The 26,472-nt window shown below is 41.4% G+C and overlaps 1 protein-coding gene across 15 annotated transcripts in view; it reads left to right on the top strand.

The window, feature by feature from the left end:
• Window positions 1-25,712, top strand: part of RBMS3 (RNA binding motif single stranded interacting protein 3) — a 627,961-nt gene extending 602,249 nt beyond the window's left edge. For 6 of the 15 annotated variants that reach the window (XM_045520114.2, XM_045520117.2, XM_045520120.2 and 3 more), the window contains 3 exons: window positions 7,905-7,985; window positions 10,733-10,857; window positions 14,218-16,349. In XM_045520114.2, the coding sequence (XP_045376070.1) occupies window positions 7,905-7,985; window positions 10,733-10,857; window positions 14,218-14,320 (309 nt within the window). In that variant the 3' untranslated portion in view covers window positions 14,321-16,349. Of the gene's footprint in view, window positions 1-7,904; window positions 7,986-10,732; window positions 10,862-14,217; window positions 16,350-19,159 lie in introns of those variants that run through there. The other 9 variants (XM_010959650.3, XM_045520123.2, XM_045520127.2 and 6 more) reach the window with 5 other exon arrangements.
• Window positions 25,713-26,472: the final 760 nt, after the last annotated feature.

Below are 26,472 nucleotides of genomic sequence, written 5' to 3'. Positions count from 1 at the left end.
AAGACACTTTTCTGATCCATATCAATGAGGTGAGTTATTATTAGGTATCTCTGCTCTCTTTCCACTAAGAAATTGTGAAAGCATTGGCGAGTCAAGAATACTAATACCAGAGGGAGGTGTAGCTCAGGGGCAGAGCGTATGCCTAGCATGCACAAGGTCCTGGGTTCCATCCCCAGTGCCTCCATTAAAAAGATAAATAAACTTAATTACCCACCCTGCCAACAACAACAATGAAAGAATCATAATACCAACGTCGGTTTCTAACAAGTATTTTTTGAGATGCGTTCATTTAGTCCAGTTCCGCAAGGGAACGTCTACTTAGATTCACACGGGCCTGCCTGGAACTGGAGATGAGTTAGTGCCAACAGGTGTCTCAGTCATCCTGCATCACTGCCCTAGCACACCATCTGGACCCTCCCCTTTCATCCAGTCTTTATTCCCAAGATGCTTCATACCACTTGCCCCATGGACCATCCATTCACTACTGACCTGACATGGTACCACCGAACTGATCGGCTAAAATTGTATTGAGGAAGTTCGTGTAAATGTTCCTGCGAGGCACTGGGCTGTACTTTTCTTGTAACGTCCCTGTCAAACTTTGGCATAAGGAGTATGCTAACTTCACAAAACACGAGTTGAGAAGTATTCCTTCTTTACTATTCTCTGGAAACATTTATACAAGATTAGTATTATTTATTCCTTAAATGTTTGGAAAATTCACCAGAGAAGGCAACTGGGGCCAAAGATTTTCTTTTGAGAAGGTTTTGGGTTCTGAATTCAATTTTTTAAAAATGAATATTGAACTATTTGGATTTTTAAATTTCTTTTTGTATTCATTTGACTAAATTGCGCTGTTCAGCAAATTTGTCTATTTCATCTAAGTTGCAAATGCATTGACATGTGTTTATTCATAATATTCTTTGACTGTTTTCTCTGCTTACTTCGCACTGTCTGTTAAACCCAAGCAGTCTTTCATTCCATTTACTCCACTGTGAATAATGCTTTCTTAGTTGCTTCCATTATGCAAGCCCATGAGCTAGTTCCCAGTTTTTATCTGATCTGATCTCCTGAGCGCCCTTTGTGGTCCACTGGATCTCTCTTATTTTTCTCTGCATTTCATGTTTCCTATCACAGACATACTGAGGAGAGGCGTGGAGGGAATTCGTGGCACCTATAGAGTTGTTTCAAGTTCAAATCTGAACACGTAGTTTCTTAATCAGTTACATCCTTCCTATTTTTACTGCCACCATAATGATCGTGCACAGGCTCAAACCTAACGGGCTTTGGTTTTTTCCAATACATTCATGAAAGTTGCTTCTTCCAAACAGTTGAAGGTTTCTGAAGACTGGGATCACAGGGGAATGACTGCTTCTCATGGTTGTGCAGGCGGTGAGGTTTTGTAAATTCCCAATCCAAGGACAACCTCCAAGATTCTTCCTTGTTGTCTCTTTGCTGTATGACAGCAACAGCTGGCCCTCAGCGCTGAATACAGTGGTGACCATCTGTATATTTTATTTGATAGTTTAATGCGCCCCTCTCTGTGGGCTGTTTAGTACTATTCTGCTGAACTGTTTAGGATCATACAGGCTATCTACGCCTAAGAATTCTGGGCTCCCATTTCTATCAAGCCCGCTAACTGGTCTTTCCTCTCCAAGTGCTTTTACCCCTAGTAGGTGAGGTCTGGATTCACATCTACCTGCTCTTTAGGGATCATTGTCTCATCACTCACAGCTGTCTGCTTTGTTAGTACCTTACAAAGTAAGTAGGCTATAAATTAATACCAACACAAAACATTATGCATGCATCCACGGTTACTATGCTGGGCGGGAATGCACCAGTCTCCAGCATTTCATTGGCCAAAGTGGACGAATACTGGAAGAACTGAGCAGCGGAGGTCCAAGAGGAGTCCAGCCCTCATGCCCTGGTGGGAGGCACTGTTTCCTTTCAAGAAGAATCTCTTCCTCTCTCTTCCTCTCTGGATGGTCTCTTATCCATTGACCTGGTGACTTATCTGACATTCTTAGATTTTACTCCAGGCACCTATTACTTTTCAGCCAATGCAAGTAGGTGAAATGAGAAATGAGAAATAATTTGCCATCCCAGGTACAGCTCTTGCTTCCCAGCTCTGGGATGATGGAATTTTACAAATCCAAGAAACGTACCCTCAAAACCCCGGAATACTTCTACCGGAGGTAAGACCGTACCTCCTCCCCCAGGCCATTCACCTGACACTGACGAATCGTAACTCAGATCGTCTCCTATACTCTTGAGTTTCCTCTGGTAAAGGAAAGTTTGTACTGGATGATCCTGACAGTAATTCACGCTGCATGCAATTAGCAAAGCCGAGCACACGTTCTGCTTCCTCTGCTCAGTTTCCTGCCTGAGGTGTGTTTTCACATTCCTGTACCTGTCTGTCTCACTGACTGTCTGGGTTTGATAGGACCTGGGCAACAACTCGTGCTGAAATTCATCAAGCGGGTTTTTGAATTTTACAGCGAGGACTAGATGCACCAATTCAAAGCCTAAATAGTGTAACAGTAACTCCATAAGCAAGTTGGATCCAAAAATTGAAGAGTAGGAATTTCCTTGCTACTCTCTTGTCCTACAAATAATTGGAATGAAATGTCTCTTCACAGGAGACAAAGAAAACATGGTTGATTTGTTCTGCTCTGGTGGGGGAAGAGGAACCAAATCCAGAACTAACAATTCAGAGGTTTCATTTTTTTGTTCCCTCAAAAATGATCAGTGATTCCACAGTCACAGAAAAGTTTGTCTTAAATTAAGTAGGCAAAAGCACAACTTCCCTCCAACTTGACCTTTTTTTTTTCCCCTTCTCTTCATGTAACTATCCTGGTGATGCAGTGTCTAGACTTCTTGGAATAAGTGAAGGAGCCTGGAATTTACTCTGTGGGTTTGAAGATGGCTATTCGGGTCTCCTCCACAGTCATATGTGAAAATCCAGCGCTTTCAGAATATGTAAAAATCATCAAGCTTTTTACCAAAAGAGAAAACTTACCCACTAATGTCAAAACGTTGAGTTGCTCCCAATAGGGAACTATCATATGGATTTATTCATTTTCTCTATATCATCTCATTGGAATGTGGCTCCTGTCAGCTGTTGTATTCAAGAAATGCAAAATAATTCGTCCTCATGGAAGAATTATGGAAGATACTTTCTAGCTTTTGAGAAATACCAGTAAAATAAATTAGCTTAAAGGATATACGACCATTCTTATTATGGTTTTAATAAGTAATCCATGGAAATTTATCACACCAAAGGGCATATTTTTTATATCACAGGTCCTTCTCTTAGGCTTTTGTCATTTATTAGCTGGAGAAAATGAAAGCTGTCTCTGAGGCACTAAGATCTAAACCATGTCTGTGCAGCCTGCATTATTAAGTCTGACTGTAGTTTATCTTTGCTCTTAAGGAAATCAAACTATATGCTCGCAGAGAAAGTTCAGAGTCATTTGTCGCCAATTACAGCTGAGAGTTGATCTTACAAATAGCTGTGACCATTTCCTGTAAGCACTTTCTCCTAATTTTACAAGGCTGTCACTTCTGGAGGCTTAACCCTAGAAAATACATGTCTACTACGGGAAATTTTTATTGCAAAAATTTATCCAGAGATAATAGTCTTATGGGGCATGAAACTCCACAGCATTCACTTGTTTAAAATAAGTGTATTCCTAATTTTCAAACAATGTTCTCAAATTCTATTAGTTTTCCTATGATACCAAAAAAAAAAAAAAAAAAAAAAGAAAACAACCAGAAAGTTTTTTCTTTTTTTAAATTGAAGTATAGTTGATTTACGATGTTGTGTGAGTTTCAGGTGTACAGCAAAGAGATTCAGTTATATATATATGTGTATATATATATATATAATGTATAAATATTCTTTTTCAGATTCTTTTCCATCATAGGTTATTACAAGATATTGAATATAGTTCCCTGTGCTCTACAGTAGGTCCTTGTTTACAGCAAGCATTTTTTTCAATTAAAAGGTACATGTACACAACACAATGAACCGAGCTGATCTCATCTATACTATAAAATGTTATTAGTTCTCTTCAGAAGAGCAGCATTAAATTAAATTATAAAATAATTTAAACATATAAGGTAGCCCTTCTAGAAGAAAAGTAGGTATTCTGAGCATAAAAGTGAAAATGAAAAATGTATGGAAATGAAATGACAAGAAAATGTTAATCAAGTTATTTTTCTGTATTTCTTAATTGGAACACCAAATATTAAAATCCATCTTTTTTTAAAAAAGTTGATATCTATTTTACATGGGAATGATCAGAAGGAAACCCTTAGGACCTTATTTACTTAATTTCAAAAACTAATGAGGGGGAGGGCATAGCTCAAGTGGGACAGCACATGCTTAGCATGCATGATGTCCTGGGTTCAATCCCCAGCACCTCCTCTAAGAATAAATAAATAAGTATAAACCTAATTACCCCCCCCAAAAAAAAGATCAGCAAAAGTAATAAGATAAACTACTATATATAAAATAAACAACAAGTTCATACTGTACAGCACAGGGAACTATATTCAATAACTTGTAGTAACTTATGGTGAAAAGAATATATGTATGTTCCTGTATGACTGAAGCACTGTGCTGTGCACCAGAAATTGACACAGCATTGTAAACTGACTGTACTTCAATAAAAATATATATTTTAAAAAAGTAATGAAATAGACTGAAAATTGGGCTGAATCATGGGTCAGAAGAACTGGAGTTTACTCCCAGTGTGACTCAGTTTCTCAGTCTGTAAAACGGGTACACCATCCTGCTTAAATCACAGTGCTGTTCTGAAGAGAAGATGAGTATGAATTTATGCAACAAAAAGTTCAGTTTTGGCCAAGTTCGCGACTTCACAGAATGCCACAGAAGGTGTGAAGATTTACTGATTCAATTTTGCTGAACAGAACACAGATGAGGTTTTGAACAACTCAGAGTCCTTTAAAGAAGCTTAGCTAAGGATCACCCAAAATGCTTTTCATTAACGACACCGCCTGGGAACCCTAGTTTGGCAAGGGAGGTGGGAGACTGAGGCGGATTCGCATGTGAAGTAGTGACCCTTGCTCTGTATGGCCCTTGCCCCCGGCCCCTGGCCCTAAATCTAGTTCACAGGATGGTCTCCTTCAAGATGCAGACAATGTGGAGCAGGGACGGATGGGAGTGGGGTCCTGCAGATGGCGCCTGTGACCTTGTCTTCTTATGCACAGACACACACACCGACTTATGAAGCCTGACTGCAAACTCTGCAATTACTAGCTCTGGGATAGAAAATACCCAATATCTTGCTAGAATATTGTACATCTTGAAAACTCATGACCAAAGTGTAGGATATGACCCTCGACAGCATCAACTCTATGCTTAGAAAAAGTCATAGTTGGTAAAAATATATCCCCACTAGCTACAAATCTACGAGGATTTTTGATACTTAAAGACATATTTCCTAAAGGATATTATTTAGAGTACCAGTTTTAAGCAAAATGCCTAGGTGCTACCAAAAAAGTTTTACATCTCTGGCTTAATCACCTTTGAGTAGGCTTCTGTAAAATACGATTTCTCAGAGTGTTTTGATTTTATCTCAGTATCAGAGAAGAGGATATATTATGCAGCATTGCTCAAATGCACTGGAACATGGAAAGCTTTTTCTTCTCAGTTGAGCTAACATTCTAAAAAAATACATTGGAGGGAATATTAAATGAAACAATACTTAAAACCTGTATAGCAGAAGCAAAATGCCTGTCAGAAATGGCTAAGGGGCTGTTCTTCCCACCATACTTTCTAGACGAGTGTTGCTGGCAAAGCAGACGCCCGCCTTAGGGTTCTAGATGTGAAATAATACTTGCTGAAATGTGACTCCAGAGTTCTGTGCTCGTTTGAAAAATTGATAGCAGTCAGATACCTGAATAATTCTTGCCCACTGAAGAACCCAAGGACAAGGATGAGGAGAGTGGGCTAAAGGATTTGTTCAAAGGTTGTACGAACACACTACTGGGTAGTGAAATCAATTTCTAGAAAGACTTCAGAATCACTAATGGCTAAGAGGCATACAACATTTGTAACTGGAGTGGAAGGCTTTCTTCTTGTATCCTTTTATTCAGCCATTGAACGATTACTTACAAAGTATCAGGCACCGTGTGCTGTGTTGGAAGATGCAGAGACATGTAAAACTTGGCCAATGCCTTTAGGGAGATGAGAGCCTGGACAATTTGGGGTTTTTTGTTTTTTGTTTTCTGGTGGGTGGAGGTAATTAGGTTTATTTATTCTTGGAGGAGGTACTGGGGATTGAACCCAGGACCTCATGCATGCTAAGCAAGCGCTCTACCACTGAGCTATGCCCTCCCGTCAAGCCTGGACAATTTTAATAGGAGAGTGATGACGGCTTTGAGAGTGCAGAGAACAGTGCAGAGACATCTCCGATAATTTTCAGCTATGAAGCTAAATTAGTAATATTCCCCAAGCCTTGCGAACAATCGCTCCCGGTCCACGGTCCAAGGTTCTTTCCGTACAGATGGGAGTTGCAAGTGGGTGTTACCAGCAGCGATGCGCGGGTTCCAGGCAGCAGTTCGGTTTGTTGGGTTTAGGGTTGTTTCGCTACGGCTGTCTCTGTTTTTAGCAAATAGAAACAGCAGGACGGTGCCTCGTTTAGGATGGAGAAGCATTTATCCCAGAGTCCCTCTAGTGCTGTGTTTTTCCATGAATATTCAACAGCAGCAGCTGATGAGCTAATCTCCATTCAGATATTTCCCTTGATTCAGAATGATCGTGCCTCTTGGATACTGAAAGTCCCGATACACGAAAAACACAGTCATTTAGGGTTTGCATAGTGACGCATGGCTTGGATATTTGAACATAGGGAGTTCAGACGAATAAAGGATCACAGGCTTGTGGTTTTCCATAAAGATTGCTCCTCTAAAACTCTGTGAATTGAGAACCCTTGTCTTCCTTAGACAATGCTCGTTCTGAAATTTTGGGATGTTCAAGATTAGAAACTCAGAAATATGGTTGATTTCATAGAAAGTTCCATTCTCAAAGAATAGAACTTTGAATTTATGGGGGTCTGTGTATTAGAAATAGTAAGACAGGTCAGACTTTTTACTTATGTAGGTGAGCATATAATTTTTCTGAGGCTCCCTTTTTTTCATTGTAAAAGAACGTGTCATCTCCAACACATAATTTCCCGAGTACTACAACTTAGTGAAAAATGATCTGTTTTATTGCTAACCCGGATGAAGAAAATTTGGAGAATTAAAGGAGTCGACCAGGAGATACTGGCAGTGATGTGAAAGTGGAATGGGGGAAGGGGACAAAAGTGACCTCAAGACTATCTGGAACACTCTGCTTCCTTTATATGTAAACAAGTGATGTGAAAAAATGACCAGATGAGAACACTTCCTAATTCCTAAATATTGCTTACATGATTCGTCTATTTTTGACTTTTTAGTTAGAAATTATTTTTAACCATACGATGATTCATTCATTCAACAAACAATTTGCTGAGAGCCTACTATGTGATCATAGATGTTGGCAACAAAATGGAGGTGGGGAAAAAAAACAGACATCCTCCTGCCCTCATGGCGTTTCTGTTTTAGACGTGGAAGTGACATGTCTGAGATCTGATGGAGAAAGTTCCAAAGGACAGAGGGGTATGGGGAGGGGATGGATTACCTGGTCCTGATACTTACTGGGGAGGTGGCTGCCCTTGGTGCTGAATCAGGAAGTTCCTATGCTGACAGGAACTGCCTTATTTTTGGTCAAAATCGAGTTTCACCCGAATCATGCACTGGGGGGGGGGAGGGGGCACACGTCTAAGTCTTGGGTGATACCACTCCTCTGGCTGGCTGCACGCCCAAGTTCACCTGCATTTTTCTTTGATTCCCTCTAGTACATGACTGCCGCGGCTCCCATGCAAGGGACCTACATCCCCCAGTACACGCCCGTGCCTCCGACAGCTGTTTCCATTGAAGTAAGTCTGTCTCTTCTTATAGAAGGAGGTGAGAGCAGATAAATCTCAGCCACGTTTACTGTGGTCCACCATAACCCCCACCCCTGCCAAAATCCTTACTTGTGATTTTGGGGGCTGCTCTAAAATTTGAAGTCGCACGCTCGCTGTATGAAAGTGTGCACTTGACTTGAATGCGTCTGGGTTTGGCTTTGCACTCGAGATAAGCTCATTTGCTATACAGTTAGGAGAGGAGTGCCGTTTGCATATCTAGAGAAAAGATCAGAGATCAGATAGCCGCCCCATCGAATGTCAACTACGACTACTCAGAAATGGAGTGGGGGAGGAATTGCAGCTATTTGAATGAGCACTTTCTCTAACGCTTTGCTACTCAAAGAGTGGTCCCCAGGCCAGCATCACGGGCATCACCTGAGAGCCTGTTAGAAATGCAGACTCTCAGACCCCACCCGGACATACTGAATCAGAATTTGCTCTCTAACAAGATCCCTCAGGGATCGAGGTGCACATTAAAATTGGACAGGGATTGGCTAGAGCACTGGTTCTCCAATTTTTCTGCCTACTGAAATTATTTCAAGACCTTTAAAAAAAAAATAGTGATGCCCAGGTCCTACTGCCAGAGAGTCTGATGGAGTCTTGGGTATGGACTGGACATCGGGATGGGAAAAGCCGCCAGGCAATTCTAATGTGTACCAAAGACAAAGAACCACTGCTCTAGCAAATGAACCTTGCCAGGTCTGTGGCATCCTTACAGACAAAAAAGGAGAAGTTGTACCACTCTTACTGCTATGGAAACCACAAATGATAAAGTCATGGTGTCCTTAATGGAATCCTTGCCCCTTCTTTCTCTCTTTCCATTGGGCTGGATCCATTTCCTCTACACATTATTTTATTGGATACACAGGAAAGGAGGGGGCACAGAGCTCTGTGGATGGTGGGGAAACACTTAGAAGTATGTACTTCTCTCTGGTTCTAGCCATGATTGTTTCTCACCCCTTCCCCTGATACACATTTGCTGCTATGGTCACGGTACATCTCTCCCATCAGCCAGGACTCCTCTGGAGTTCCCGCCACTGCTCCTCCGTGAGTTGGTCAGCCAACTCATGTTGGTACCACTCAGCGTGGAAGACCGCCGTGACTCCTCCAACCTCTGGAGTTCCAGAGGTCGGGTGAGGTCTGCACAGACCAACTTGGATCTTCTGAAATGCTTGTCTGTTTGCTTGTTTGGGGTGTGTGACAAATGTTTGCTGGTACCAAGGTTTAGGAAACACGGACACTTCAGAGGACACTATCATGTAATTTAGGAAACCAAGGAGGTCCAATTTTTAAATCTTTCATATGTGTTCCAGACCTGTGGGCCCCAAAGAGTATGTCAGTATTAAGGAGGTTTTAATAGGCTTTTCAGGATTTCAAGAATATGTGATTAAAACAAATTCTTTGCTGTATTTAGCTATCAAAATCCATCTGGGCCCTGAGAAAATTATGAGCCTAGACAATGTAGGCACTTAAGCTAAATCTCTGCCATACACGCTCCTTTCTCTATCTCTGCACCAAATGTGTGTTCTTACTACAGAATCTGAGCATTTTGATGACTATAAAATAAAAAGACACATTTTCCAATGTTGGTTATTGGGAACAGTCTAATGACAGTTAAACTTGGGATTTAAAAAGAAGTATTTCACAAAGAATTACATAAGTATACCCTGAGATATTGCCTTGAATCTGTGCTTATAAAGAAAAGCACTGATTCATTTTCTAGGTAAAAACACTCATTGGAAATTCACTGATATCCACACAAGACACAAGTAAATGCTGGTGGGAAGTTCAGAAAAATGCACAATACCAAATAAATTAGGGGGAAAAAAAGAGATTGAATTAAGAAAGGGCGGAATTTCAGATTCTGAGGAACAATTTCAGGGATCTTTTGTTAGGGACAGAGAGTTGACCGAGAACATTTGAAATCCTACAGCCCTGCAGATGTCCAAGGTAAAACCAGGAGAATGTATTCAGTTAGACTCCCTCCTTAGGCCTGCTCACTACCAAATAAAACCATCTAGGCCTCTCTCAGAAGCAAGCATACATCCCTAATGATGACCATCTGCAGAAAGCCTTTCTTGTTGGCATCTGGGAGACACAAGAGAGATTAAAAGGGTGAGGGGAGGAGCAAATCAAAATTAAGGATGCTTCTTTCTTTTTCTGAAACCTCTAAAGGAATTCCAGTTCTTGTCAAGAAAAATGGAAATAATTCAATAAAGCAAGTCAAGTTGCAGAAGGGAAAGCCTACTGAACAGTGTTCTTTCCAAAGAATCCCAAGCTTTGAGGTAGATTTTTCACTAAGCTCAGAATCCCTTATTTTGCCAGATCATTGAAACAGGGCACCAGGCTCTACCCCAGGAAAATGCTCAAGAATCCAAGTTTTTATAGGGGTCCTGCGTGAATGTTTGGATTCATACATCATGATTTAGTGTGGCTGTATGCAACCATGGTTTAAAAGTTCAAACGTTGGGTGAAATGATTTTCTGCCCATTTGACTGCTCCAGGGACTTTTGATGGCAAGACTTCTTGGTGACACTCTGAGATAAATTTCACAGCCCTTATCCAAATGGGCTCTGTGGTTTTCCTCCGAGTACTTCTTGTAGCTTTATGCAGCTGAGTGCACCTCTGCTTAAGCCTGACGTATTTCCTATAGTCCACCTGCAGGAAGCGCTTCTGCCAAAGCCAACAAGGCTTCTGTGTTCTTTTCGCCTCTGTAGGGTGTCGTTGCTGATACCTCTCCCCAGACAGTGGCGCCTTCATCCCAGGACACGAGTGGTCAGCAGCAGATAGCAGTGGACGCGTCCAACGAACATGCACCCGCATACTCTTACCAACAGTCCAAGTAAGTCCGGGCTGCGCTGAGCGCGTTCCCTCCAGGTCAGCACTCTGGACAGCACTCTCTCCTACTGCATCGGTTAGCTTTCACTGCGGAACAGACCATCCCAAACGTAGTGATGAACATTTATTTCGTTCACGATTCTGTGGGTTGGAATTTGGGCTGACCTCAGGTAGAATGGTTCTCCTCGTCTTGACCGGACTTTCTCGAGCATCTGGGCACAGCGGCTGAGCATCTTCACAGTTCTGCTTCTGGGTGTTACTTGTCTGCTGGTTGAGTGACAGAAGCCTTGAGCCATGTGTGGCTGGTCCCGTGCAGGCTCATTCCTGGGGATGTCTCAGAATTCAGAGAATAGCAAAAGAGGAGGCACAACTGACTAGCATTTTTTCAATTCTGTTTGGGACTCATTTGCTTCTGCCCCATAGGTCAAAGCAAATTGTATGGCTAAGCCCAGAGTTAATACAAGAATTCACTACCCAAAGGCTTAGATACGGAGAGGAGCATTGTGGCCATTTAACTACTAAAATATTCTACAGTATATATTTTTGGAGAAACTCCAATATTTCCACTTGAAACTAGATGGTGAGCCTGCATTTTGGTCTCAGTGCCTTCATTCTTAAGTGAAGAGAGTAACTCTCCTCAGCAAGGTTGCTTTGAACACACCCAGTAAAACAGTTTATGAAAGAGTATCATAAAATATGAAACAACATGGAGTAGAGTCTTATTTAGGAATTAAGTGGCAAAGCCAAAATCAGGGAGTCAGAATAACTACTGAAAATCCTTAAATCACTTTGAAAGTGAAGTCAGTTGGCTTGGTGTTGAGTAATCACGTAGACTAAAATTTGAGAGGTTTTGATCGAAACCAAAGGAATTAACAAAAGCTCAGTCTGTACAGAGACGTCTTGTCACAGGCACGATTCCACTTGGTAGATAACAGTCAAAGCCCTGGTGACTAGAGAATTCCCAAAACAGTCTTCCTGTTTGCACAGTGTTGCTCCATTTCTTGATCGCCATTTTTTCTTTCCTCTCAATACACATTTCGAGATTTGTTTGTTGTCCAAATGGAGGCTTCTGTGTGTGGTTTAGGTTCTGAAGTCAGTCCTCCAGATTAAATGTGCTAGAACGTGACTTAACCTTACAAATACAAGGTACTATTATTACTAATACTAATACTACCATTATTACTACTACATAGTAACTTTCAAGAAATACCTATAGTGAATAAGCATTTTTGGTTTTTTAATCACATTGAACAATATGGGAGTCCCCGCCACTCTGTTCCAAGCATACTGGAATTTTTTTTTTTTTCAGTCTGTTCAGCGAGTTAACATGTGAGAAGGGAACAGAGATTAGCTACGTGGAAGCACAATGAGATACACTCATGGGAGGTGAGAGGCACTATGTGGCCAGAAGCATCTGTCAAGGCTTGGGGAGTAGGTGAAACTGACTTTGGTTGTTTCAAAGCATAATGAGGAAATGAGTGATCCTGGACCCTTCCTGCTAACAGTTTAGTGATGCCTGGATAAATAGAAACGATGCTTTTATCCATCCAGGCAACAACGATTGGTTAAGTGCCTGCTGTGTGACAGGCAGTACTCCAGATGCTAAGGAAGGACCCGTGAAAGAGACAGTGCCTCCCCCACGCCCGTGGAGTTTGCTTCCTACTAGGAGTTGACTCACAATCAGTGGATCAACTAGCAAATGATCAAAAAGAAAAGAATCGCAAAGTAGACTATCGAGAAGTATTCTGTGATAAAAAGTGGCTGGATAAATACCTAAGATTTGGTATCAGGGAAGGTCTCTCCTATAGGCCTGGATCTGAAAGATAATTACAAGCTAATCTTGGAAAGATTTAGAGAAAAAGCATTCTAGGTAGAAGAAACAGGAAGTTCAGAAGTCCAGAGGCGGGGACCTGAGGCTGGAATGTGGTGAACTAGAGGGGAGAGTTACAGGAGATAAAGTCAAACAGGCCAGCTCTTATCGAGCCTCCGGTCCTTGGATACTTGGCTGTGTAGAGAGTAAGCAGCCTCAGTTTTGTTATAAGAGAGCTACAAAACCTTTGGAGGGTTTAAAGAGACAGAATGACAGGATTGGATTTATATTTGATGGTTCTATTGCCCATGGAGGCTGAGTGTGGAGGGATGTGTTTCAAGCATGGCTTTTGAGATACAACCCCTCCTTTCTTCCAGCTGTCCAGAACCCCCTCTTCTCCCCACCTGATTAAATCAGCCTTAGCTTCCCCCACTTGTCAGCCCACAATGAGATTCTCTCTTCTTTCTCAAGGTTGTCGCCCTCTTTCATGGTCCCCGTATGATGTGGTGGGGGTAGGGGTAACCCGCCTGACCCAGAGAGAGCATCCCTGCCTCTGATGGGTTCCAGCGGGGGTCTCCCCCTCCCCCTCCACACTCAGGCCCAGTATCACGTGTAGTACCCATCATCATGCCAGATCCTACGCTCTGACACCGGATCCCTGCCCTCAAGGGTTCACAGTCTGGTAGGGGCTTAGATCTCCATGTACACAGGGCATGTACACTGCAAGGAAGTCAGCGAACAGGGTCTTCTGAAAATGCGCTATAGTCCTAAGAGAATGCGATGCATTTAATGTCTCTTGGCTGGGTAAGCTTTGGTGGAGGTTGTGCCAACTGGAACCAGGTCTTACAAGAAGTTAAGGGCTGCTGCAGGTGGGGTCACAGCTTGACCAAAGTTCAGTGTTTCTTTGAGAAGTGGATACAGCAGCAGAATTGTGTAAACAAGCAGACTGGACCCAGGTTCTACTACCAGGTGCCGTGCTGGGGTGTTTGGGCAGCTTTTCCCTTGCTCTGCAAATGCTCTTCCAGCCGAAGTAAACAATGGACTTGGAAGAAACGGAAACAGACAATCCAGTCATTGCAATGACGCAGACAAGAGGGAACAGAGATCTGAAGGAAGAGGGCGAGGGTCATGGTGGGGGTGGGGGGTGGGGCGGATGGAAATAAGGAAAAAGGGAAACAGGACTTGGAAATTCCAAGCAACGTGATGGCGTTACCGATAACCACAAACAGAGGTGAAATAAAAGCCAGGAGGGTCTGATTTGTGGAGAGAGACTAGGAATGTAATGAGCCTTATAATGAGTCCATCCCAAGAAGCTTTATTCCTGGAAATATTTGAGGAAGTCTGAGTCTGACCACATGAAACTGTGTGTCTGAATGTGTTTAAAACCATGGTTACACCACGGTTATATGCCTTGAGCCATGGATGCTTGCGGTTGAGCTTTCCACAGATAATAAATGTCAGGGAAAGAAACCCTCCATCCTGTCTCCTCATAGTAGTAAAAACTATGGGAAGGGGTTTCCTGGTTTGAAGGAATTTTCTTTTGCACTCACGCAGGAACGTGTGTTACAGGATGTTCCACAGGGCGTGCTGCTTGCTGCAACAAGCCAGAGATGAAAGCACCCTGGAACGTGGAACATTCCAAATGGGTGACTTGTGAAAACCACTCACACTGCCTTGCGGACATTTCTGTAAACCTGGAGAAAATGTTTAACAGGTCCTGTTTATATTCTCAACTTCCTCTCTTTGACATGCTGCAAAATGCTGGGCGCTTTTGACTCGAAACAACAGTGAAGCCTTGAATGAAAACAAAGGCGATGTCCTAAGACAAATAAATCGGTGGAGGAGAATCGCTTCAGAAATTTTTTTAAAAGGAAGAAATTCATGGGACTCTACCCAAGTTTTTAATCAGTTTCAGCCCTGGGAAGCTGACCCGTGTCATGGTTAAGACATGAGATTCTACAGAACAATTCAAGGAAGACACTGGGTCATGTAAATACCTGGCTCCTTTTTCTTCCGTAACATCACTGGGAAAAGCTTGAAGGATGCAGGAACGCCCACGGAGACATTTATTAAGAAACATTCATTAAAAAGGCAGGCACGAATCAATTTATACGGCTTGCTCTGTTCACTCTGATAAAGTCCCAGCTCCCTTTTTTTTCAGTAATTGGAACACAATTAACATGAAAAATGAAGTTAGATTTGACCAAAATTTTCTAGAGGTAGGACTATGTTATCCTTATAGAGAAACTGACTTTATGACGGAACAAATCTACTTGCTTTGGGATTAAGCCACAAGCAAGATCCCTAAAGTTACAGGCACAGACTTCCCGACATTTTTACTCTATCTTTCCTGTTTGGTGTGGAGCGGAGAGCATCCCTAATACTTTAGCCAAAGCATGTTATCCTGAACACCCCAAATTTCACCAATGGGAGCTCATTTCTGGCTACGTCATGCTAATTAGCAGGGCACTGCTTTTCATCAGGGCACTGGTTTCCAACGCTCATCATGCTAATTGAGATGTGGATAGTTTAAAGTGCTCAGTACCAACCTCTGGCCTTTCTCAGTAAATGGCAGCTGACCCCCTGTGGGGCGTGACATCCTGACGAGGGCTGCTGAGTGCCTCTGAAAAGTAGCTTAACCCATCCCACGTACTTTTAATACCATAATGCCCATACTGAAGGTATTTTAAAGTAAATTACAGACATCACAACAGTAGGTAGCAGGACAAAAGTTTGAGAAATATTAGGAGCGCGCTGAGGAACAAGAAGGTTATATGCAGAATCATGGGTCAGCAAATATGTTAATACTCCAAATTCCACTTCCGGAGCTAAGAAACAGGTCTTCCCATTTTGTATTCATGCTTTCCCGTGCCCCTCCGCACGACCATTTTTAAAAGAGGACATTAATGCAAAAAGGACCCCAGAGGATTACTCTTATCCCAAAAGGTGGATATGATACTTGTGGTCTATTTTGGAAGTTGTTTGGAAATTCCAATTCCTGTCTGAATTATTCTCAGCTTTTTCTCTGCGATATTTAGGAAATTTAAAATGACTAGGACTTAAGAGGGGGAGGGTGTAGCTCAGTGGTAGAGCACATGCTTAGCAGGCACGAGGTCCCAGGTTCAATCCCCGGTACCTCCATTAAAAAAAAAAAAAAAGAAAAGATAAATAAATAATAAACCTAAAACCTCCTCTGCAAAAAAGGATAAAATACTAGACTTTAAAAAGAAAAAAAAATAGAGAAAAAAAGAGTAAGAAAAATGAAAGTTAAAGAAAACAACAACTAGGATTTGAAAAGTATGAGTGAAGCAAAGTTACAGTCTAATGTGCAAAGATCCAAAGTCAAAGTCCATCTTTGCCCCTTAGTGGTTGTCACTCAACAAGCCTCCCTCACTTCTTTAAAGAGAGATTAGATCAGTGCTCTCCAAAGAGTGGGAACGGCCTCCAGTGCTGCAGGAGGATTTGCCACCCTTCCCTGCAATTGGGGCGGGGAGGGGCGGTGCTGGGAAACCCCACTTTACCATCAATAACAAGCTTTCTGAACTGCCGCTCCTTCGAAGCCCTTCAATTGCTAACGACCAGGACCTCCTAGAAGGCCAGATGGATCCTCACTTCCCTGAAAGACTAGAGTGTGTACCGCCCTCCTCCTTTAGAAAGCTAAGACAAAAAAAAAAAAAATTTAAAAATTACTAAAGGACTGTAACAAAATCTTCATTGTCATCATGATGATGATTTTGACACTAATTTAAAAGATTACATTTGTTCAAAGACAATTTTTTCCTGTTGATCTCCTTTGTTGGTGCGCTGGGGTCACGTTTAGTTTACTGTGGGTCATCCGGGGGTGGGGGTACAGTGCACAGTTCCCCCCACACTCTGCACCACACCATCCATCTTCTCAGGTGGCATCATGGGAAGCTAACCTGTCAGGAATGACACTGGGGAGGGAATAGTGCGTCCTTAGATGGTCCCTGAAACTTCTTTTCACCCAGAAGTCTAGAATTCTAAGACGATGATTTGCTACTTTATAAACTATTTGCTCTGCTTCCTGGGGGGCGGGGAGGATGTGAGCATTCAAAATGACTCTGTGATCTTATATTCCGCCAAAGTCCTAGTCTTCCAACATTCACGCTGACCCTGGAAGGCCCTTGTCTCAACCCCCGTGTGGCTACTTCTGTTTACTCTTCAGATCTGCCCTGGCTACCTGAACCGTCCTGACAGTGATTGCCTAAACATCATCAGGATATTAATGATGAGCAAACATTATGTCCTTGTTACCATCCTTATGCGTCCTTTAAGCTCATGAGCAGTAATTCATTTTCTTCACACAGTACTTTACAGTCTGCAAATGATTTTCACCATCATCATCTCATTCACACGAACTGCTCTTTTTAAGCTGCAACTCATTTTATTTTTAAACGAGTCCCCCTGTCCAACGTAAAACATTCTCGTTGCTCCTGAGCACAGCCTCGACAATTCTGAAGCCTTCTATTCTGATGAACGTCAGTGCATTCCATAAGCATTTATGTAAAGCTGCACTGTCATCCTTAATTTGGGGCAGAGAATGTGGACCGGAGGGATTTCAGTTCTATTTAAGTAGCAGCTCCCTTCCCCTGCAAACTTCAGCTAGCCACCATGAAGATGTCAAGTACGGCCACTTACTTCTCATCTGTTTTCATGGAGCAACCAGATCACTCGAAGGCTCAAGCGAGTGACGGGAGAAGGCTCTTGGAAACATTTGTGTAAGGTGATAACACTTGAAAGGCTCTCCAGCCTCGCTCATAAATACAGATGCCTTGAGATCGGGGCACACGGCAGACCTTAGCAGGGTGTGTGATCACGCACACACACACACACAAAATTGTGTTCCCATAACAGGATAGATTTTTAGCGGAGCAAATCTACACTTTGCAAAGGTATACAGTGAGATCAAATGTATATCATAGTTCCCATGACTACGACTACTAAAATTTCCCTTATTTTTGATGTTCTTCTGAAAATGTGTATTGCTTTTATTCTTAAAAGGAACCCCACTTTTCTTGCATAACACTGAAAAATATATGTACTTCTAGAGACAAACTATTGGTATAAAAATGGAAATATTTAATCTATCAACTGGTTGATATCAACCAGTTGCTTTCTTTACATGATTCCAAGAATAAGTTAAGCAGGTTTCTAAGAGCCGACCTGACTCCTGTGAGGGCTTTTTGCAAACTAGGGAAAGGAACCCCCACCTCTGGGTCATCCCAGGCTAACTGGCATATAGTTCGAAACACTGTCGAGGACTTTTGTGAATTTGAATAAAGCCAACTTGCTCGGGGCAGATGCCGCCCTGAGCCAGTGCACACAGCTTGGGGAACAGACTGTGGGCTGGAATTCACCCCCACACACCCCTTCAGCCATGCATCCTGTCCAGTGAAACACCTGGACAGCTCTCTCCAGCAACCCTGAGGTTTTGTTACTAAATTAAGCAACTGAGCCTCAGAAGAACCTGCAGAGCACAAAGGAAGACACCTTCATCTAAATATGACCTCCAGATAGTTTTAAGAATCTTCTTTTTAAAACACACCCCTGAAATTATTTAGCCAAAGTCTAATCTGTGGCTGGAAGAGCTAAGAGAAAAGATCAAGCCATCTGAAGCTCGACCCTGCAACAGAGATGGGGTGGAAACAGAAGACATCACGTGGGCTGGGCCAGGCAAAGTGGCTTATCAGAGAAATGGCTTTTATCTAGTTAAACACCTATTATATGCATCTCATTCTGGCCGACTCCTGGAGAGTAAAAAGCAGAAATAGAATAGAGCCCCTGCTGTCAAAAATTTAAATCCTTGTTGAGATGATGAGCAAGAAAGAAAAGAAGGGAGAAAGTCAACAAAACTTCAAGGCTCTCTTCCCCATCTTACATATTTTCATAGACCGTAAGCTTATGGGACTGTATTTGGCGAGCACCAGGAGGTAACATGCAATCCATTATTATCATATGATAAACCATATGTATCCTGGTTATAATACACTACAGGTCACATTATAATCCATCTGTATCCATTATAATCCAGATGTATCCTGGGTACCTGGTAGGGGCGCATAGATTTGTTGACTGAGTTTGTGATGAATCCCATGGAAGTTCTAAAAGGACAGAGTTACTCAAAGAATGTCTGGGCGAGCTAGAACGTAAGCCAGGCATCGAAGAAGACGTTCCATGAACATAGTGCACCTGGCTTCTCTAGGTATGCTTCTCGTATTTACAACTTCAGCATTGAAGGATGTTCTTGATTGATTCGCCACGGTATTTAACACGAACCAGCTCTGCAGCTCAAATATGTATTTGTGTGAAAGGGGCAGAATCTGGCAGCCTCACAGGCTTGTACCACTTTCTTGGCGACTCTATTGCATTGAAGGAGCTCGGTGGCTTTTCAAGAGTGCTCGCTGGAAACCAGCGCAGAAGGTGATTTCAAAGTTGCTTTGCTCTAACGACCACTCTTGTTCCATTGTTCTCACAGACCATAAACGAGACTGAAGAATGTCCGTCCGAAACTCTGCCTTGAATGAAGAAACTTCGTTGAACGAGAAGTTGGCTTCCAGTTTTGCACAGGCGTCGATGGAATCCTTTTTCTTTTTTCACTCTTAATTTTCTACTTTACCCAATGAAAATGAAGTGTTTTTATGTGCTGTGCAAATGGTTCCTTATGGGGTCTGAAAGTTTATTTTTGCCATCATTTTTTTTTTAATTAAAGAAAAAAAATATCCCAGATGAGGAAAACAACAATGACAACAAAGCAAAACACGGGAAGTTGACGTTTATCTGGAAGAATATTTGAATTAAGAATTTAGCTGAAGGTGTAGATAGATTTTTTTTTTAAACAGAAAATCCGATGTCAAGAGGCAGGCAAGCAGAAATGGAAACAAAGAGTCTTCCTCAGCAATTAAGCTACTACATCCTTTTCCCTTCTTGTTTAAATCTAGTGGGGTTTTTTTTTATTTTATTTTTTTTCTTAGAAATATTTAGGTAAAGTTTATCTTGAATCTTAATTGCCTTAATTTTAAGGACGTCAAAAGCTCTCGAGGCAAGCGTCAACGTCTTGTTAAAAAAAAAAAAATCAAGAAAGAATTGAAACATTGTGCCGGCTTTCACTGGTACAGAAGTTTAAGACTATGAGTTTTTAGGGTGAAAAAAAAAAACTGTACAGTTTAAAAGAAAATGTTTTTCTTCATTTGAAGAAAATTTGTTGATAAAAGAAACCGTGGCAACTGCAAAGATCGGGAAAACGCTGGGACTTTTCATGAACTTGGTCTTAAGTGTTGAATCATTCTAGAAGGCTAAACCATTTGACGGTAAAGTTATTAACATTGGTTTCAAAACAACTGCATTAGAAATAATGCGTGTTTGGGGGGCAGAATGCAGATTTTTTTAATTTACAAAGCGTGAACGCTAGCAAAAGCATTAGTGCTTTTTATCTGCAGTCTTTTTTATGAGCTTTACAAAGTTTTTAGTCAGCTTTGCTTGTCACATTGCAAAACCTAGCTTAAGAGCATTGAAAAACAAAACACTTTAGATAGGAGCTTATGGTCAAAAAGTGCAAAAAAAACCCAAAACAAAACCCACAAAAAAAAAAAAAAAGCAATAGATAGAGAAATTGTTGACAATTTCTGTAGTCTTTCCTAGTTGTGATCAAATGCAGCCTATGGATGGCCTATTTTATACCAAAGATGAAGTGGCACCTATTGCAGTTCAGAAGACAGAGGTTGTCTTTCTTTCCTTTTTTTTTTAAAAAAAAATTTTATTTGACCTACATGGCCGGACCAGTTCTTACTTTGTTGTTTGTTTAAACTACCTTCCACTGGTGTTTTACATACTGCAAAAAAAAAAAAAAGTTGTTTGTTTTTATTTTAAATGTGTATTTGTTGATAGAAGCTTGTTCCTCCTGTCTTCAGCAGTATCACCATGAAGAGTTCTGGACACCAAGCAACCGAGCCAGAAGGCTTTCAATCCCATGAGCTTTTGTGGCTCCTTCCTGGCTCTCTTGAATACTGAAATCTGTCTTGATGGCCACCAATGAGCTAAGACTCTTGTTTAACAGGTGGAGATTTTTCTTTACGTGAATTTTGAACTCAAGTTACTTCCTGAACTGGTCTGGAAGTTCACGGGGCAAAAGAGCTGAGTGATTCTCTGTTAAGTGGTGAGTGGTCGCCGGAAAAGGTCTCACTGTGTAACCATAGTCTTTCTTTTAAATTCCTGCACTTCTAGGTTTTGTCTCCTCGTCGCCCACCATGAATAGCCACTTTGACTCTGCAACTGGAGAGGGTTTCCTGTTTTTTGGTTGTGGTTTTTTTTTTTTTTTTTTTTTTTGCCTTTTGCCTCCTTTCACTGTATTTTCATGTGTTGTCAGAAGAAAGACAAAACAGACTTTTTTTTTTTTAATTTCAGTCTAACTCTCTGAGGCAAGTAGGACCAATAAGACTGAGGATTCTATTAGTGGAATTTAGGTAAGCTTTTAATGCTAGTTGACAATCAAGAAATTGTATGATTTCTATTACTAAGAACCAAAATAATTAGATTTGATCAACTGTTAAAGCCAAAGGAGATACATTTGCATTGAGAAGGATGCAAAGCTTTGTCTAAAATGAAAATTGACTTAGCAAACATCTCTGCATATTTGATTCATGAAATCCACGTTCAACCTGTTTTCAGTTTTAACCTGAAATTAAGGACAATGGAACTTTGTTAACTGAATCATGCAGTAGAATTATTTTTCTAACGTATCTTCAGAATCAAACAGGTGAAACTCTTTTCACAAAGAAGTCACAGGAACCTTAGTCCAGAAGGAAGAGGGAAATGCATAAAGTGCACTGTATAAAGCAAACAGGGTAGGCTTTTAGAAACTAAAAAAAAAAAAAGAAAAAAAAAAGAAAAATTAAAAAAATTTTAAAAGGTAAAGCATATCCCCATTAAGTCAACATGAGTAATGAGTTTGACTCATAAGCAAATGATCAATATTCCATTATTTATGACCTACACCCAAAGGGCCTGGTGCTGAAGTAGACTCAGTTCTCTTGTTGGAAAACCCGTGAACTGGAAGTTCATACGTAGAGAGCGAGTCTGTATCTTTGTGGTCAAATTACAGGCAAAACTATATCCGAGAAAATGTAGCTACAGAGCAATCCCATCTGGTCACACTCATCCGTATGGCTTTTCCATGCTTTAGAGAGAGTCCTAGATTTATACTTTCTTCTCTTCCATTCGTCACCTTCTCATGTGTCTTAGGGGTGGCACTTGAGTTCTGTCTTTGAGAAATGGGCCCTCGAGTTGCAGCGGGGCAGCAGCAGATCTGTCCGGCAACTGTGCTTTCTGTTTCTCTTTTTCAGTCTCTGAACTCTGTATAAATAAGGATTCTCTTGGGCATAATTCATTTGAATATGAAACCAACATGCTGTCTTTTTCTTCTCTTAAAAAAAACCTCATGTGATACAAAGAAAGTCTCATTTCCACCATCAGCGGTGAGGCTCAGAGGCAGCTGCCGTGCGGCTGATGAGTGTGCTGGGTACCTTCCTGTTTCTATTCAAAACGACTGCTTCGTTTATACATTCAGCAACGTTTTCTTTTTCAACTATAAAACTTCATTAATCTCTTTTTTTTTTTAAGCCACTTCAGGCAAAAGGAATTCACTTGTCATTTGATGTGTCCATGTGTGGTGTTTCGTGCTTTCATTTTTTTTTATATATATTATGCCATTCTGTAACATTCTAACTTAAAATCTAAAAGAAAAAAAAAAGAGGGAAAAAGAGGCGCCTGTTCAAATTTGCACATGTCATGTGACCTAATAATTGTTTTCAGGAGTCAAGTCTGGGGGGAAAAAATAAATAAAAGTGTTCACAGGTAAGCAGCGTAACATTGCATGAAGGGTGAAGCCAACCGGAGCACGTGTTCAGCGCGTACAGACAGCACAACCCTAAGTTAATCAACAGTAGAGACTGTGCATATTTGAATCCAATTTAGGACTATGATCTTTTTTTTTTTTTTTAAAGTATTCGAGCCTTTATTCAGATGTTTCCATTTTCCCTTTCGACCATAATTTGCCAAGATTTAGCCTAAGTGGCAGGAAACAAACTAAAGCCACGATCCAAGTGGGGTGAACGCCGTCCCACCCAGACTCCAGTTACATCGTCGTGCAGGAGGCGTATTCTTTTCATAGCAAGGAGGTGTTGTCAGGGGGGAAGTCTGCAGAGTGATGGGGACCTCTTCGGGGCATGGCTGCGCCTTCTGAAGATGTCATCAACCCTCGGTGGACTAAAGACGACGCTCGCGGGGTTGGCGGCTCTTGGTCCTTTAACGCAGGCTGTCTGGAATTTTGCAAGTAACATGATCATCTAAAAAAAAAAAATCTGCCTGACTCCAGTTTGGTCAGAGTTTGGTTTTTTTCCCTGGTAGATTTCAACCATTCAGACATTGTCCCCAGGCTTCCTTTGAATCAATTCTGTGAGCTTAACAGATCTGCCGCATTCGACAGCGTGTAAGACTCCTTGGCACCCCTCCTAATGAAAAACTGCGTGGTGTTAAAAGCGTTCATATTAGGGATGGGAAGCCAAGAGCAGGGGAAGGCTGGATGGAGCAGGCAGCTCACTGTACCTACAGAATACATCAACCCCTTGCAAATCTGCTTTGCAATCATTTTCAATCCATGAATTACAAAATAAAAGGACTTTGTTGTTTCTTTCTTTTTTTTAATTTATTGGAATAATTGGTGTGTGTATTATATATACCTGTGAATCTTTCCCAGTGGCCTAAAATTCCCATTAATGAAAGGGGAGATTTGATTTAAACAAGACCTTTGCTGTCTTCTCTGTGCTGAAGGAAAAGATTCCACGGACTGTCCAGGCAGAGATTATAATCTTAGGAGGAGACTGAAAGCACACTTGACAATTCAGTCCCATTCTTAATGCGAGTGCATGAACCGCTGCAAGATGAGCTGCTAAGCAGAGAGAAGTTCTTCAGTGGGTTTCAGTGATAAAAGATTTTTATATGATCTAAAGTCAAATGAAAGGAGACTCTTCATGTACGTATACAGCAGCATTCAGCACATCTGAGGAATCACATCTCGTAATGAAGTTTAAACACGTCATGGAGCCTTGATCTGTACTGTCTTGTCTGCAGTACGGAGTAAGGATGAGATTTTGCTTCTCATGTTATTGTGACTGACGTGCTTCCAAATTCTGAGCTCGCGGCCACTGACAGCCCCCCCACTCCAGCCTGAGGGACTGATGGAAATTAAACAGGCTCATGGATTCTGTACACAGAACCCTCCCAGTGGCAGCATAACCGTGGGGTTTCATTCATAAAGCGACTGATTTTGCAAATGGCGTCTACTGTGGCCTCAGAAGACAGCTGAGTCTAACTCAAATTTAACACTTCTTCCCAAATATCCTTAACTATGAAATTGGTCCCTTAACCCAAGTGCTCTTGGTCATGGCTGTCCTTCATGGAGGACGTTGAGTTCAGGAAAGTACAAAAGTGAAATACAGAGATCCCTGAGTGGCCCGAACGATCTTTTATGATGGAAGGCAGGGGAGCTCGCCCCGACTGGTGATCTCTTTTACCTTTGGTTTTATACCCCAACATATGCTCACTGTCATGTGGGAAAATAAAAAAGCTGGATGGTGTCTCAATATTTCTTTGTATTTCTGGGAGGGAAAATAATGCTTTCAGGAAGGTTTCTTCCATTCAGAAGCTCTAATGCTGAGGCAGGGGTCAGATCAAGCTTGGGGGCCACAGGAAGAATCACGGGGCCACTGGGTCACCGTTCTCTTCCATTTCATCCCCTCTAGTCAGTGACCGCTCTGCTGACTGAGTCGTGCAGGAATGCCCGTCGCCCCCAGTTTTGAAAGGCCAATCACCTCCTGTGTGGACTTGTTTTGTCTTCTCTTTTCAGCTATTAGGACCTGGGCTCTATTTCCTTTTATTAGCATCTCACCAGGAGGATGGAAAAAGAAACATTCGGAAATAAAATTCAAATCTGTCTGTTTTGTTTCCTGTTAAGGATTGATTTATTGAAGCAGTCTGAAATCACTGGTAAAATTAATGTCAGAGCATTCCTTACCGTGGGGTTTTAATATCCATAATGTCCCTTTCCCATCTGCCACAAACAATTGAGAGTTGGCTGTATTCTTGCATAAATAAAGGGAAAAGAAAAAAAAAAACTGTAGGAAAGGATTTGGCTTCCCTCAAAAGAAAGCTGTTTTGATTTTGTTCACTATGGAAATTTGAACCAGTAGAAGAGGTCAACTCAAAATTGAGTTATGAGAATATCCTAACAGCTCTTGGTTAAATCGGCACCCCTCGCCCCCAAAATGCCTTGCTTGGTCACTTCTGACTTTGCGTCACTGCATGAAGGCTGAATGACCTGACACTCCAGTGGAATTTTTTAAAACAACTATTTCAAATTTAAATCGTGTCCAAAGCATAACTTTAGTGTTACGCTTTGTATTTTAAACCCTCCAGTCTTACGTTATTAAGAAAGATGTTTTCTCCTGCTCCCCAAAATATGTTATTTCCTCATCTATCAAAAAGGGAGTTATTCCATACTTTTCAAGGACTGTAAAAAACTATTTCAAAGAGACACTTGAAAAAGTTTTCTCCAATCTGGAAATTAATATTCCACTTATTTTAAAAGAAGAAGAATATAATTGGAATTTTAACTTAAAAATATGTAAAAGTGTGCTTGCTATAAAATACTCAGTTTCTTTAAAAAAAAAAAAATGGAACATGGCTTCTTTTAAAACCCTTGTTTCAGGCCGTATCTGACTTCATGGGACTTCTGAAACCTCATTCAATTTTGACTTTTATTTAAGAGCATTTTGTACTGCTGTCTCTGACTGTCATGGAAAATTCTGTAACTCTACGGTGTTTCTGGTTTTATTTTTAATTGTTTCATCTGTACCGCCATCGAATTAGCTACCATCTCCCTCATTCCTTGGGCTTTCTGTAGATCAGTGGATGTTAGGTTTAAACTTCTGTTTTCTTTGATGAAGCTTTCAATAAAAAATGAAAATTAAAATCAACTGAGTTGGGCCATTGTGTTTTTCTTCACTCTTCCAGAGACGGATTGAGGGAGAGACTGTCTGTGTTTAACTGGGTGTATTGCTGGCTTCCTACACAATTTCTCAAAGAAAAACAAAACAAAAAAAACCATCCTTGGTAGCAAAAAGTGAGAGAAGAGGGATTATTCTATTAATGCAAGGCGACCTGAGAAAACCACTGTTTAGGGTGTAGACACACTCTTCCCAATTTTTATGCTTAAGGATTCAGAGGTCACTCAGCTCCTGTCTCCAAACATGCCTAGCTGTATCTTGTGTGAAGACCGGGGCGGGGGTGGGGGTTCATTATATATAATAAGGAAATTTCTTTTGACCCCCGTGGTTTTTATCTCTGCAAGGATTAAACTTCAGGTCACCTCGAATCAAAAGTGTCCATTCTTCAAGCTGTGGATGACTCTGATAATCAGAGAAGCAGGAACTCCACGTCTCTGGTCCAGAATCATCCAAGCTGACTCAGATCTCACATTCAAGGGCCAAATATATCCCCTGCTGTAATACGCATTTGCGGTATGGTTCCAGAATACTTAATTCTACTAGAGGAGACAAGAGGCAAATGACAGGAGTGAAATTCCTAAGATGTATTGAAAGCAGCAAAGTAAGTAACTGTTAAGATGGACAAAGTATGTAGAGCAAATGAGTGTGAACACAAAAAGAGAAATGGAAAGACCAAGAAAGCGATGTGTGTTTATGACGCACTAAATATACACAAAACACCATGCGTTCA

The sequence above is a fragment of the Camelus bactrianus genome, chromosome 17, assembly GCF_048773025.1.
Source record: "Camelus bactrianus isolate YW-2024 breed Bactrian camel chromosome 17, ASM4877302v1, whole genome shotgun sequence".
Lineage (NCBI taxonomy): Eukaryota > Metazoa > Chordata > Mammalia > Artiodactyla > Camelidae > Camelus > Camelus bactrianus.
Note: the sequence above shows the minus strand (reverse complement) of the source record. Positions and strands in the feature narration are given on the sequence as shown.